At 41.9% G+C, this 15829-nt stretch overlaps 1 protein-coding gene across 5 annotated transcripts in view; it reads left to right on the top strand.

Annotated features, from left to right (window-relative positions):
- Positions 1-1653: 1653 nt before the first annotated feature.
- PISD (phosphatidylserine decarboxylase) overlaps positions 1654-15829 on the top strand; it is a 44729-nt gene continuing 30553 nt past the window's right edge. Inside the window, exons 1-3 of one of the 5 annotated variants that reach the window (XM_063454556.1) lie at positions 1654-1719; positions 4562-4620; positions 7445-7623. In XM_063454556.1, coding sequence (XP_063310626.1) covers positions 1670-1719; positions 4562-4620; positions 7445-7623 — 288 coding nt within the window. In that variant the 5' untranslated portion in view covers positions 1654-1669. Of the gene's footprint in view, positions 1720-4561; positions 4621-7444; positions 7624-10517; positions 10818-11116; positions 11182-12074; positions 12241-15829 lie in introns of those variants that run through there. The other 4 variants (XM_063454557.1, XM_063454555.1, XM_063454558.1 and 1 more) reach the window with 4 other exon arrangements.

Here is a 15829-nt window from a genome sequence, read left to right on the forward strand (position 1 = left end):
GTCCACTGATAGATGAATATTCATTTATAACAAAGTGTACAGCTAGCTTGAACTTATTTTGTATTACATCGATTGGGCCTGAGCACAAAAATAAAGCTCTTCTAAGCTCCAACACTCCCTTCTGTTGTGTTAGTTTTTAATAAAGAATTAGCTGAAACTGTTGTAGTATGCCTAGCCAGTATTTAACGTTTACACAGATGATAAAGATATGAAACAAATGTACTTATGTTAATGTGAATTATTTGTTCCCCCTCTGATATATCCTGAAACTGAAAGAGCATATAAGCACAGGCATGTATGCAGGTTTCTCATCCCCCACCCCATGACTCCTTTCCTGCAACTGTCAAAAATGACCTACCAAGCACTCAATAAACCCTTCTCTAACAAACTATTTAATTCCCCTACTTTAACCCTTTGTGTCACTATACCCCACTCCCTCTAGCATGTAAGCTCATTGAGCAGGGCCCTCAACCCCCTCTGTTCCTGTACGTCCAGTGGTCTGATCTCAATTATGTGTCTGTTAGTCCACCCATTGTACAGCGCTACAGAATTTGTTGGCGCTATATAAATAATAAAATAATAATAATGTATGTGTAGAGTGTATGTATAGAGCGAAAAGAGTTGTTTCCTTGATCATATTTTTCCCAGACAGTTATTATTTCCATATGTTGTGGTAAATATAAAGCATTACCCAGCAACCGGATAATATAATTTAATCAAGGTGAGTTTTTTCATGTGATTCATTTATTTTTTCTGGCTTATAAATTCTAGATACTGCTGGTCACAGGATTACCACCTGACACCGTTTTCATTAGGCTGTCTACATGTTGCACTGTCCCAAGACTCAGATGTTTCTGTGGTGCTAGGGCAGTGTACAACACTAGCATACATCCCAAGTGTCCCTATTTAGGAAGAACAGTCCTATTTGGGGCCCAAATCTCTAGGTTCCTCTTTCCTTTCCAAATATCCCTCTTTACTAAGAGCTCCATATTGTTGGTGTGTCTGGTGTGCATAACAGAGCATTGGCCTTGGTATTGAACAACCACAGAAAGTCTAGCCTGAGAAGAAGGAATGGTTTGCAAAGGCTGCAGGCACAATATCTGTAGCATTTGTAAGCTGTTTTAGGTATATCCCCAACATAAAATTATAATTAAATGTGTGCATGTTTTCATTGGGGGAAAACTTACTAAATAGTTTTTTTTTTGTATTTGTGTGGATGACCGTCCCTTTTAAGGCCAAAATAGCAAGGTTTGGAAGCATAGATGAATTGAGCAACGCTGTGCACTGCAGGTTTACAAATAGGGGCACAATAAACATTACAGTGATATTTAGTGGTGATGGTGCTTGGAGTTTTCCTTTACCCACAGCACTCAAGATTGTGGGCAGTCTTGGCAGGTCCCCCTGCCATGAATAATCCATAAAATGGATATCTAGGAGTCAATTTAAACTTATAAACTGGTGAATTATCTTGTAAAGTGTGCTATTACCAACTTTTTTGGCTTCAAATTTGAAATTCACTTTGGAACAATTATTGTAAAATAAACCCACATAATGTGTAACTAGGTGGCTGCACATCCACCCTTCAAGACAGGTCTGGGTCTGCCAGCCTGGACGGTCAGAACACGTCCTCTGCGTCACACGTGCAGACTGGGAGGAAACAGGAAGTAAGATGGCGGCGCTCATGTGGAGGACAGGCTGTGCTCAGCGTCAAATAAGCCGGTAAGCGAGCGTTAATACATAGGATTGCGGGCGGGGGGTACGGGCATTACACCTGTAAGGGGCCCGGTCCCCATATTATAAATGTCTATACATATTGCTATACAGCTGCGGGGATGTGAGGTCTCAGATCACAGCTCGCTCCCTCCCCGCGCCATGCCATTCTAGGATGCCCAGAGAGTGGGAGCCCGGGAGGCTGTCTGTATCCTCTGTGTCTGCCCAAGAGGCTGTCTGTATCCTCTGTGTCTGCCCGGGAGGCTGTCTGTATCCTCTGTGTCTGCCCGGGAGGCTGTCTGTATCCTCTGTGTCTGCCCGGGAGGCTGTCTGTATCCTCTGTGTCTGCCCGGGAGGCTGTCTGTATCCTCTGTGTCTGCCCGGGAGGCTGTCTGTATCCTCTGTGTCTGCCCGGGAGGCTGTCTGTATCCTCTGTGTCTGCCCGGGAGGCTGTCTGTATCCTCTGTGTCTGCCCGGGAGGCTGTCTGTATCCTCTGTGTCTGCCCGGGAGGCTGTCAGAGCGGAAAAGAGTCTGGGCAGCCAGGACTCACTGCACCACCAAGGAATGCATCTCCCTGGAAGAAAAAAGAGTCGGGAAAAAATAAAAACATAAAATAGCACGTAAATAAATAAAACTTGCTCCTCTCACTGCCCACATGTTACAGCCTCTATCACACACCACAAAGGCAGACATACTCACTCACAAATTATATGTTTTAAAGGGACACTATAGGCACCCAGACCACTTCAGCTCATTGAAGTGGTCTGGGTGCAAACTCCCATCACTCTTGACCCTGAGCATGTAATTATTGCAGTTTTTACCAGACAGCCACTGGAGGAACTTCCGGAATTGAAAGGGACCTTAGGTCCGTTATCTGATGCTGAACGTCCTCACGCTCTGCATGAAGACTTCCAGCATCAGATTTTCCCCCATAGGAGAGCATTAAATAATGCTTTCCTATGGGTATATCCTAATGCGAACGCAGTCATTGGCACGCATGCCCATTAGGTCTCCTCAGCTTGCGGACGTCTGTGTGGGCAGAGCTGAGCCAGCGCTTAGGGACATCGGCGCTGGACCCAGGTAAGTGACTGAAGGGCTTATTAACCCCTTCAGTGCCGTAGGAAGGGGACTTGACTGAGAGAGAAGCTATAGTGCCAGGAAAACGAGTTTGTTTTCCTGGAACTATAGTTTTCCTTTAATTCAATTTAAGTCCACCCAGCCTCTCTAACTTTGGCTGGGGAGCAATGGGCGATCAGTTAGAGAAGAGTGGAGGGGTGTCGCCAGCTGCTCATATTATAGACAGGCAGTGAGGGAGCTTCCTGCTCTGTTCCCTCATGTGCCGTTTAGTGGGGTCAGCTCCCTCGCCATCCGCCTACAGTACACGCAACTGGTCATTTGCCTCAAGGGAATGCCCTCACAAATTCCAGCATGCACTGCATTACCTGTACACTTATTATTATTATTATTATTACTGGTATTTATATAGCACCAGCATATTCCATAGCGCTTTACAATATGCACTACATTCCCTAAACACACACACATTACATTTCATATAAACACAAACTATAAGCCCTACCACAGCCCTAAGTACCTGTAAGATGGGGGGCAGGCCCCAATGGCACTGTTCTTTGAGTTGTGTAAGGGGGACTCAAAATTTCTAATGGCAGCCCTAAGGGTCGGTAATATAGAATGTAATAACACCTGAAATTATGCATGTATTCAGGGCCGCCATCAGGGGTGTAGAGGCAATAAACCTGTAAGAGGCCAGGGCAATTCGAGGGGCCTGGCCCCAATATTATAAACATCTATACAGTTGTGAGGAAGAGAGATCTCCCTCCTCCGCCATTGCATTGTTTACTGCCCTGGAGGCTGTCTGTATCCTCCCGGGCCGGCATGGCAACGCTCCAACACTCCACTCTGACAGCCAGCAGAGTGCAAGCAGGACTTACTGGACCACCAGCTAAAGTGTGTCCCCTGTCCTGGCACAGGTAAGAGACCGGGAGAGGGGGAAATCCTAAAATAAGACTATCCACTAGACACTCACACACGGCATCCTTTATTATTATTATTATTTATATAGCGCCAACAAATTCTGCAGTGCTGTACACACTCTATATCCCTTTCATACACGCACTTCATCCCTTACACACACTATTACAATTATATAACACCAATATATTCCACAGTGCTGTACAATAGGAAACACATTAAATTCTAAAGAAATGTGTGTAACACACAGGAGCAGTAGTTGAAGAGGGCCCTGTCCAAACTAGCATGCAATCTACATACTGCATCCACTATACAAACTGCATTCCTTACACACACAGACTGCATCACATATACACAAACATTACATCTCCTACATGCAATAAATTCCCTATACACTACATTCCTTAAACACACACATTACATCCTTTATAAACTACAACCCTGATCACAGCTCTAAGTGCCTGTAAACTTGTGGTGGAATGAGGACCAGCCCTGTAGGCAGAGTCGGGGGGGGGTCAACCATGTGGGCAGACTCAGGGCGGTCCAGAGGGACCTAGGCCTTGAGCTGCGTAAGGGGCCCAAAAATCTCTGATGACAGCCCTGATTACAGGCAATCCTATCGTGTAGCTGAAGCTAATATGGACTTTCCTACGATCTGCAGGATGGCTGAGTAGCTAGTTGTCAGGGGAAAAAAGAGTCAGGAAATTTTTTTTTCCCCTGGCTGAGTAGCTAGTCCTCCATTGCATGTTGTATATTAGCGCTCTGTACCTCCACGGATGGTTGCTTTTGATGTCTTTCTCTAACACGGCCTACATTTGAAGAAGTAATTAGTAATATTATTTTCGGTTTTACTTTTAGGCTCTTTGGGTGTGGAAATTTCCCCTTGAGTAGTGTTCCCGTGAGAGTTCTGCATACAAGTGAGTATTTACACAAGGCTGGTTACACCTGATAGATTTTCTTTTTATTTTCAGGTCATTGATGGCTAAAAGGTAAATCCAGATGTTGTACATTTGCCTTTAGAATGGCTAAGCATTGTGTGAGTTGTAGTTCTAACTATTGGCCATCACTATTGTAGGACATGTCCATTTAGCATAAGAGCTGGACAGATGCACTCAATCTAATACAGGCATTTGATAGATCGTCTGATCAAATGTTTCTTGTGCATGAGCCTGGAATATCACTAAAAAAAGAAGTGTGTGTATTTAAGAGTTGGAATGGTAAAAATAAATATATATCAAAAGCTGTTAAAGGATCTCTCCTAGCACCAGAACTACTACAGTGCACCACTTGCCGTCTCCACTTCTGGTCAGTTACACCCGGCCAGAAACTCTCTTCTCTGAGCTCAGCACGGTGGTGGAGGACTTGGTTCATTAGCTATGAGTGGTCAGTTGATGCTTTTAGCAAATGAGCTAGCCTTGCACTGTGGGGTTTAGCTCACGAAATCTAACAGTTTAAAGGACCACTCTAGGCACCCAGACCACTTCAGCTTAATGAAGTGGTCTGGGTGCCAGGTCCCTCTAGGATTAACCCTTTTTTTTTTATTATAAACATAGAGAAACTGCTATGTTTATAATGGGGTTAATCCAGCCTCCAAATTCTCTAGTGGCTGTCTCACTGACAGCCGCTAGAGGCGCTTGCGTGATTCTCACTGTGAAAATCACAGTGAGAACACCCAAGCGTCCATAAGAAAGCATTGTAAATGCTTTCCTATGAGACCGGCTGAATGCGCGCGCAGCTCTTGCCGCGCACAGCCGAAAGGGAGGATTGGAGGCGGAGAGGAGGAGGAGAGCTCCCTGCCCGGCGCTGGAATAAAGGTAAGTTTTAACCCTTTACTCTCCCCAGAGCCCGGCGGGAGGGGGACCCTGAGGGTGGGGGCAACCTCAGGGCACTATAGTGCCAGGAAAACGAGTGTTTGTTTTCCTGGCACTATAGTGGTCCTTTAAAACAGAAATAATACATAATCTAATAATTATCTGAAAGAGCTCTTCAATACTTTTCCAAATACACCAGAAGTGCAAATTTGGAACTTTGTAAGTACTGAAGACACAGACCTGCAATTTTGCATAGCCTCATACTTGAGGTGACCCTTTCATTATGCCAAATTAAAAAAAAAAATATTCAAAGAATGTGAGCTGGCTGACCTAGTTGATTTGACAAGGAATGGCCCTGAACTAGAAACATAGCTCTATAATGTTTCTAGTTCTGCTCTTCTGAACTTTAATGTGAAATAGATTTTGAATTCTCACTTTCTTGAATAACCATGTGTGTGAAATAGTGGACGTGTGAGCTGGGCATTGAACAAAAATAGTTGGGTAATTGTTAGAACAATTGCATTGGTTGCTGTAAATCTTGTTATAAAGAAGAATATGATCATTTCCTTGAACAGCATAAGGTATTCATGTTAAAGGAACACTCAAAGCACCATAGCCAATACAGTGGTTTTGGTACCAAGAGTGCCCTGGACCTCTGGCTCTGAAATGTAAGCTAGTAGCATCTGTTCGCTCTCCTGAGTTAAGCTCTCTAAAGCTGTAGTTTGTCTTTTTTTAGTGTTGTTTGTCTGCTGTGTTAATTTTTGAATCCAAATACAGAGATTTGGATTTTAATTTATCTGTATGTTGAAACTTTATTTCTGACTTCTTAATATGAGACTTTTATTTTGTGTTTTATATTTTTTTTTAATACATAACAATGTATATAATATACAGGATTATTCACTATAAACTGATGGGAATTCAAAGTGAATTTTAAAGGAACACTATAGTGTTAGGAATACAAACTTGTATTCCTAACACTATAGTTATGGAATAAATGTTTAGACTAGCCCCCTTCTCTGTGGAGTGAAAAGGTATTTAAATCTACCTTTTCTCCCTGACCATGGCTGGCCCTGCCTCCATGGCTGAGATCATCATGCTTGATGATCTCAGCCAATCCAATGCTTTACGATTGGAAAGCATTGGGAGGCTATTGTGCATGCACAGCAAAACTTCACTCTGCGCCAATCAACATCTCCTCATAGAGCTTCAATTAATCATTGCATCTTTATGGAGAGCGTTCAGCGTCTCAATGGAAAACGTGGAGGTGCTAAACGCCAGTGCTGGGAACTGAGAGTACTAGGAAGCACCTCTAGTGGCCATCTTAATTGCAGCTACTAGAGGTGTTACTAGACAGCAATGTAAACACTGCCTTTTTCTCCCCTAAAATTTCTGACAAGTCACACTTTAGTGATTAGCTGTGTGTGAGTTATGTATCATTAAAGTTAAAAGAATACTTTAAGTATTAACTCGCTCTAGTGGTTATGGTGTTAGAAGTCCCCTGGCGCAGTCTCATGATAAACTGTCAAATCCTAAATGAACATTTTGACACTTGGCTCAGCTTTCGGCCTGACCAGATATCTAAGGACCATTATCTAAAGAGCTCTTACCAACTTACCGTATGTCATTTGTTTTATACTTAGAGTGTACCTTTAACAATCTTAAGGGCGGTTATTTAGTTGTAGCCAGGGAATAAATTATGCGATTTCCCCTGTACCCATGTACGTAAAAATACAAAGTGAGTGTAGTTATGCGTTGCCATTCCAATAGATAGTTGGATGCTTGTGTAATAATTGCAATTTAATGTTTTTTGTTTTTTTCTATTCAAAATATTGACACATTTTTGTAACAAATCTATCTATTGATGCTGTTAGCTTTAATTATTTGCTACCCAGCAGCGGTATGATGTATTTTCAATTATTTTATACAGATGGAAGGAGGAAATTACATGCCGCCTCTACTAGCATGGTTGCCAAAATTCGACCGCTCTATGTCCTACTGGGAACAGGTGGGGGATATGCAGCTTTCAGACAGTATGAGAACTATAAAGACCATCACCAGGAGAAATTGGGCTTAGAAGTGCAACGGAAAGTGGCTTATACCTGGGAGGTAGGCAAAGCATGTTCTATTTTCTGTATATCCAACAAATGATCTGTTCTCTGAAATTCTATTTGCACAGTGTTTTGTGAGCTCAGTCAGTCTTACATTAGTGAACACCAATCGTGGTATTTTGTTAAGATAATTCTGATATATTGAAGGACTTTAAATGACTTTGTCTCATTAAAGCTGTTCTAGAACTTGAGCAAAGTATTTAAGCAATACATTAAGGGCATTATTTATCAAGTCAATATTATACAATTTCAGGAAAATGCTAACTGTGGAGCAGTCCTTAAAAATAATAAAACAAATGTAGCTGCTAATTGTTCCACATTAGATTGTTTTACCTAGTATTGCTCGAAATGTCTTTGAAAACATGGCCATCATGATTCAGTGCCAATATAGTTTTATGTGATTTCTCAGGAGGTGGTAAAGATTCCTATCTTAATGTGAAACTCGCCCTCCTTGCCACGTAGCAACCTTCTTGTATTTTGAAAGAACACTCCAAGTACAATAATCAGTACAGCCATTTGTAGTGGTTATGGTACAAAGAAAGCCCTGGTGCCTTCCCAGAGTGGTTAAACCCTGGTTAGTCTTGAAACCGTTATTAACAATTAGTTGATGTCCTCTGGGAAGGCAGCAGGGCACTCCTAGCACCATAACCTCTACAACACCCCTGAAAGTAAACATGTATAGAGTATTGTATCAAACATTGCATATCAGAAATGGCTTATGAACATAAAATAACATTCTAAGAATAAATCAGAACTGCTACGAACATTTGTGGTTGAAGTTGTTCCTATTTAATAAGACAAGCTGTGCCTTGTGTCTACCGTGTGTGTTTTATTATTTCAGTGATTGGATGTTGGTGTGACAAGCTAATGATGATTTCACGTAAAGGACCACTATAGTGCCCTGAGGGTGCCCCCACCCTCAGGGTCCCCCTCCCGCCGGGCTCTAGGAGGTGGAAGGGGTTAAACTTACCTCTTTCTCCAACGCCGGGCGGGGACTCTCCTCCTCCTTAGCTGAATGCGCATGCGCGGAAGGAACCGCGCGCGCATTCAGCCAGTCCATAGGAAAGCATTCACAATGTTTTCCTATGGACGCTGGCGTCTTCTCACTGTGAAAATCACAGTGAGAAGCGCGGAAGCCCTCTAGCGGCTGTCGATGAGACAGCCACTAGAGGCTGGATTAACCCTATTATAAACATAGCAGTTTCTCTGATACTGCTATGTTTATAGAAAAAAGGGTTAATCCTAGCTGGACCTGGCACCCAGACCACTTCATTAAGCTGAAGTGGTCTGGGTGCCTATAGAGGTCCTTTAATGATTCTTGGCTATACAGAGAAATGTGGGCCTTGTCTGGCTATTTTTCTAGTGCAGAGATTCTTAAAGAAACCGCATCGGGTTAGGAACTCAAGCATGTATTCCTGACCCTATAGTGTTAAAACCACCATCCACCCCCCTATAGTAAAATCTTGTATTCCAGTCTGCAGCTGCTGCCTCTGCCCCTGATCTGCCTGCTTGGGTGACATAAGCAGAAGTAGTGGTCTGAGCCAATCACAATGCTTCCACACAGGATTGGCTGAGACTGTCAAGGAGGCAGATCAGGGGCAGAGCCAGCAAAAGCCAACCAGCCCTGGCCAATCAGCATCTTCTCATAGAGATGAATTGAATCAATGCATCTCTATGAGGAATTTTCAGTGTCTCCATGCAGAAGGTGGTGCAGCACTGCCTGAGGAAGCACCTCTAGCAGCCATCTGAGGAGTGGCCAGTGAAGTTATCACTAGACTGTAATGTAAACACTGCATTTTCTCTGTGTTTACTGCAAAAAGTCTGAAGTTAATGATTCTACTCACCAGAACAAATTCAATAAGCTGTAGGTGTTCTGGTGACTATAGTGTTCCTTTAACCTTTTTCTTGGGAACCCAAGTTATGTACATGGAATTAGTTTGACGATCAATTTTAAAGGGACAGTGAGTGGTGGAGTTGAAACATTTTTTTTCATTTTGTATTATTGGTGATGCATTAAAAATGTACGTGAAGTCTTTGTAGTTTGCGTTCTTGTTGAGTCTTTGCATGTCCATTTTAGTGGGAAATGGGAATGGAGTAGTTTGAGACTTATATTAATTATTATTATTTTTATAGCGCCAATATATTTTGCAGTGCCATACAATCATAGAATGGAGATAACTGACAAGTAGTTAACATACTAAATATTAACAGAGATAAGAGGTAAAGAAATGAGCTTACAGTCTATGAATATTATGTTCTACCTCAACAGCGCTGCCATCTTTTCAGCACTATTCTACCGGTGACTTAACCCCCAGATTTGTCTTGCAAGTGCAAAGAGTAAAACAGTCTATGGAAGATCCATTAAGACTGCAAGATGTTTCCTAAATATTTTCAAGCAATGAGGTGCCATAGGCACCTTTTGTGTACCACGTGAATTGATGCTTGTTTCAATCAGCTGTCATGACCAACAGCTGATGAGAAATAGCGGCAGAAACTCTGCCTATTGCCAAAGTTTGGCTGTGACATCAGGCATTGTAGTCCCTCTTTGTCTTCTGTATGTATTTTTGTTGATTCAAAGAAATTCCAAGTCAGGAGCTAAAGATTGTAACTTTATGAAAACTTTAACGTGAACAATGTGTGTCTGTACATATACTTATATGAATACTGATATTATACTTATCTATTTTGAGGCACGATGCCAGATTTTTGTGTGATATATATATATATATATGAGTGTATTGGTGTGTGGATTTAACAATATGTGGCAGTATGCTTCGATGCTGTTACAGTCGGCATAGGTAAGAGATGTATGTCCCAGCTGCTGTGTAGAGGGAGGAGCAAGACTGAGCAACCTTCTTATCACACAGCAGAGAATTAGTCTGTCGTCACATCCTCCATCAGTGTAGAAGGCAGCAGAAACTGGCGGCCTTAGACCTGATGATGTGTCATTCACAGAGAGGCCAGCTCGCTCTGGACCTACACCTGAGGAGATGGTGAGATGCCGGAAACCTGTAACCAACCCTCCTCCCTCCCGGTGTAACCTGCACAAAGTGAAACTTCATGTTCGCAGAACACGAACAGCCAGCACCAGCAGCTGGGGCAGGGAGGAACACACCGATCCATCAGAACCAGCAAAATCCGACAGTAGCACTTCCAACAGACGGTCGCGCTTCAGGTACCTTCAGACATCAGGTCAGCTGAGCCAGGGGAAGGACAGAGAGCGCAATGGCTAAGCTTTTGTTTGGCCTAATTAAGTGAAAGCTCCTTATGTATTCAGTGGTGTGAGCAAGAGAGGGGGGAGAATGATGTTACTGTGCGGGCAGTCGGGCAGAAAAGCAGCTGGCTCAGCATGTGCTGTATGAATGAGATACCGGGACTAAGAGGAATGTGTCTCTGGAAGCAATGGATGGGAAAAGAGGGAGCTAGGCAGGGATTGGTCGTCAGCTGTCTGCAGTGAAGGGGGGGAGAAAGAGGCGGCCCTGGCTACTAGGTACCTCATCTTCTTCTGGGTTTCCCGGTAATGGTTAGGAGCTCAGGCTGAGGATAACTGCACTTGGTGAGTAATTTTTGTGGAGGCAGTTTATTCTATTTTATGTGTCAGTGCTATGAATATTTTTCTGTTTTTATAATTGCACAAGTAAATATTGTGTTTCAGTCCTCCATTTATATGATTACTTCCAGTCCATGGCAGTGGTGGTCAGAGACTTGGTGGTATATTGATTTAGTTATTCTTGCTGCTGTCCATCTTCATTTTGGCATACAATTGATACATGCAGTCCACAGAGACAGCACTCTGTGTGTTTACATGTGGATAGTCTTAATTCAGCAGTTCTTAAGCACAGGGATATAGGCCTCACTTAATCCTGGGTAATGATATAAAGATGTGAGAGTAACATTTTACTTTCTAAGGTGTCTCTTTAATCATCTTGTATGTCCTAGTTTGCACGAATCTATGCATTTCTCACAGAAGGTCATTGTACTGTAGCTAGTCTTGAGACACAAAGGAATGTGTGACTCTCTACAAGAGACATGTATCCTTGGAAACGATGCCCCTTGTTCTTTTTATGGCTGGGAAGAAGCCGTAGAGGGGGTTTCTTATGCTAATTACAGTTGCCAGAACACTGAAAGCAAGGTTTAGTATTTTCTCATTTAGCTCCAATGTATGTTTCTTATTTAATAATCGCTCTATATGTCCAAAGCTTGACACATTGTCCTGTATCTTGTGCAGTGTATGCTCTCAGCGACAGAGGCCTGATGTGCTAGCTACTGTCTCAATTTTAAATCTCTTACTTAATATTCTGCATATTACCTCTGGTTCTGTCTCGTCGATTTGATGCCTGGACTACTGTCCTTGTGTCGTAATTTATACTTTGCCAATCTACTGTCCTGCTGTCGTCATATGTACTTTGCCCTTGCAGGATCTTTTGACACTTGTGTCTGATCCCACAGGTTGCAGTTCCCCCAGCTGGCACTCAGAAGGAGGTTGGGGCAGCTGACCTGCATGTCTAGGTCCGCCCTGAAACTGCGGTCCTGGCCTCTGACAGTTCTTTATTACCTTCTACCTTTCGCTGCACTTAAGCCCTTGGCCAGAGTGGGATGGCGCCCAACCAGCAGGGTAAGTTTCCTGCAAGGCATCCATCTTGTTTCAAGGTAGAACATATGATTTATTGGGTACTGCGTGGAAACAGGAACTCTGGGTAATGGTTTGGTTTGTCATAGCTTTATTTTGGACCCTTCATTCAGTTGGTGAAAGTTATTGTTCACGTCACTGTATGGATGTTCAAATCAGAAAACTGTACATTGTGTGGGAGAGATGCTGGAACAGGATTGCAATTTCTTGTATTTATTTTTTTCCTCTCAGAGCTTACCCCATGCCTTTTTATTGTGTGGGTTGTATAGAATGCTGACTCTGTGCTGGCAATGTCTAGCTGGCATAAGATACAAAACCGTGGAAACATTGTCTGACTCAAGAAGCTGATATTCTAAACACGGTGGCCAAGCTAAATCGTGATTAGAGACTGCTTTGTGGGCTGATACCAGTCTAAATGGATGTACCCAGAGACATAATGTTCCTGTTATGGTTTTGTAGTATATCAAACCAGAGAAGAATCCCATGCAGACTAAAACACAACTCTATGGGAATTTTGTAAGAATCCATCATGTCACTAGGTATAACTGTATTTATGTATGTTTTTCATCATCGAGGTAATAAAGGTCAAAACAATTGTATTATTCAAAATGAAACACCCGATCTTTAGGTATTGTGGCATGTACTTACTTGCTACTACATGTTCTTTTATCCTATACTGTGTGTCTCAATGCTTCACTGTGAAGCATGCACACTGTCCCTGTCATTATGGGTATTATAACATACTGGAGATTTTTCTATGTACAGAAGCAGTGAGTGATATTAATAGCTGATCTACTCCCAGTTCAGACCATGTTTATGTCCAACAAACATAAATGCAAATTTTTACACCACATAATTAAGTTTGATTCACTTCAAGCTAGCATTCTTTTTGTTGAACACTTTTGTACATGATTAGTTGGCCTGTTCTATATATATTTAAAGGATCACTATAATGTCAGGAAAACAAAGTGGTTTTCCTGACACTATAGTCCCCCTCCCGTGGCGCTGAAGGAGTTAAAACCCCTTCAGCAGCTTACCTTAATCCAGCGCCGGGCTCCCTCGGTGCTGGTGACCTCTCCTCCCCCGTCCGACGTCAGTGGAGCCAAGTCCGCGGCAAGTGCAAAGTGTCCATAGGAAAGCATTTCTCAATGCTTTCCTGTGGATGCTCTGCGCGATGGAGGCATAATATGACTCCAGCGTCGCAGATGCTCCTCTAGTGGCTGTCCAGAAGACAGCCACTAGAGGCTGGATTAACCCCAAATGTAAACATAGTAGTTTCTCTGAAACTGCTATGTTTCCTTCTGAAGGGTTAAAACCTGAGGGACCTGGCACCCAGACCACTTCATTGAGCTGAAGTGGTCTGGGTGACTATAGTGTCCCTTTAAGCTTTTGTCACAGATACTAGCAGTACTCCTCATACGCACATGCTTATACCGCGGCAGTCAATGCATTTAATCAGGCTGCTTACATCGGTTTCTGAATCTAGTCTGCCAAATATAATGCACATCGAGGGCTAGTATTTGTGTAGTATTTTAGGCACACAACAATTAAATAGCCATGTTACTATAATGAGGAATCCTCTGAACTCCATATGAGCTTGCATTTATCTTAGCCTAGTTTTTTTTTTTTTTTGTGTGCAAATGGCTCTCCTGTCTTGATATCTGCACCTTCTTTTCCTAGTATCATCTGCTGGCATTATAAACATAGCTTCTAGAATTTCTGTTCAGTGGTTTCACCTTGTATAAGTGACAGATATGTACAACAGATAATGAAATAAGAATTTTACACATATCAATATTTAGCCACTGAAACGTGCAGCAATCCTCATATGCAATTAAATGCTAAAATCATATATTAAGGATGCTAACATTAAATAGTTTACCCTAGATCATTACTGACCAATGTGATCTAGAGTTGACAATATAAATTCTCAGTGTAGCATAAAACAAAGCAAAAAAATGTGTAAAGCACCGCTTACATGATCCTATCCATGCAGTTTTAGCATGTCTAAGTGTTTATAATATATGGCTTAACAGAGTCACTTGCAAAGCAGCATTGAGTCAATATTCTTATCTGTGTGTGTCCTCTAGCACCATATTGCAAAGTCAAAGCACAACAGCCAATGGTACAATAATCAGTCTTCTGTCCACCTACAGTATTGTGTAGCGTTGTGCCCTAAAGCAATATCATGCATTGTGTGACCCTGACAAATTTATTATATAGCAAACACTCAGAATAGAAACACAAGTGATAAGACAATCACACAAATATGACAAATAGGCATACCGAGTTGTTGCTAGCCCTTAGCAGGTTACTGCATTCCCTTCAGGGAACTGGGCAGAGATTGCCACATCTGGATAAATTCCATTACCTTGAGACGCTGGTATGTTCGCTTATACGAGTCCTCTTGTCCTGTTCACACTTAATAGGGTACATAAACGCATTTCAGTCTTTCTCAAGGTAGGAAAACTGTGTAGAAGTAAAACATTTATAACTTAGGGATAAAGGGGCTCTTTTGTCACCAAAACAACTTGGCTTAATCAAGCAGTTTTAGTGTATTGATCATGCCCTTGCAGTCTCACTGCTCAATTCACTGCTATTTAGCAGGTCAATCACATTTGTTTCTATTTGTGCAGCCCTAGCCACACCTCCTCTGGCTGTAATGGTTTAATTTTTAATCAGGTGTAACTTATTTTAAAAATGCTTGGCTCCTGTTCTTTAAATTGAACTTTAATCACACACAGGAGGCTCATACAGGATCTAGCAAGCTATTGACAGAGCAGGAGATAGGAAATTCTAAATTAAACAGAATTTGCAATAAGGGAAATTTAAAAAAATTAGATGACTCTTTACAGGAAGTGTTTAGGAAGGCTGTGCAAGTCACATGCAATGAGGTGTGGCTAGGGCTGCATAAACAAAGTGATTATAACTCCTCAATGGCAGATAATTTAGCAGTGAGACTGCAGTGACATGATCTATACACAAAAACCGCTTCATTAAACTCAAGTTGTTCCTTTAATAAAACCACACTGGTTCTTCAAGATGTGAAGGTATTTGATTAATGAATGACATGGTTTTAAAAGATGTGCAAGATGTGGCATTTAATGTTAAATAGTGTGTAATAATCATGTTTATAGTTTTTGTTGGTCTAGTCTTGTATAGTGCACTCTATCTAAGACATTGTCACTTTTTATCATTTATTTATTTTTTTAGTCCATGTTCCCTAAGATGTAATTGGAATGTATTTTGGTGGCTTGTGGTTACCAAAATACATTTCCTTTTTATTTTTTACTATAATCTGGATATATTTTACAATCCTGTTCTTCAGATGAAATTACAATGCATTTTTAGTTTTTTGTTTGTTTGGAATATAATTTTTATTGTTTCTCAAAATGAAATTTATAATGCTTTTTAAAGGGACACTATAGGCACCTAGACCACTTTAGCTCATTGAAGTGCACTGTCCCAGCACCCTAAACCCTGCAAAACTAATTATTGCACTTTTTAAGAAACTGCATTGATTTGCTTGGAGGGTTAACTCCATCTCTAGTGGCTGTCTAACAGTCGCTGGACA

This window comes from Pelobates fuscus, chromosome 5, assembly GCF_036172605.1.
Source record: "Pelobates fuscus isolate aPelFus1 chromosome 5, aPelFus1.pri, whole genome shotgun sequence".
Taxonomy (NCBI): domain Eukaryota; kingdom Metazoa; phylum Chordata; class Amphibia; order Anura; family Pelobatidae; genus Pelobates; species Pelobates fuscus.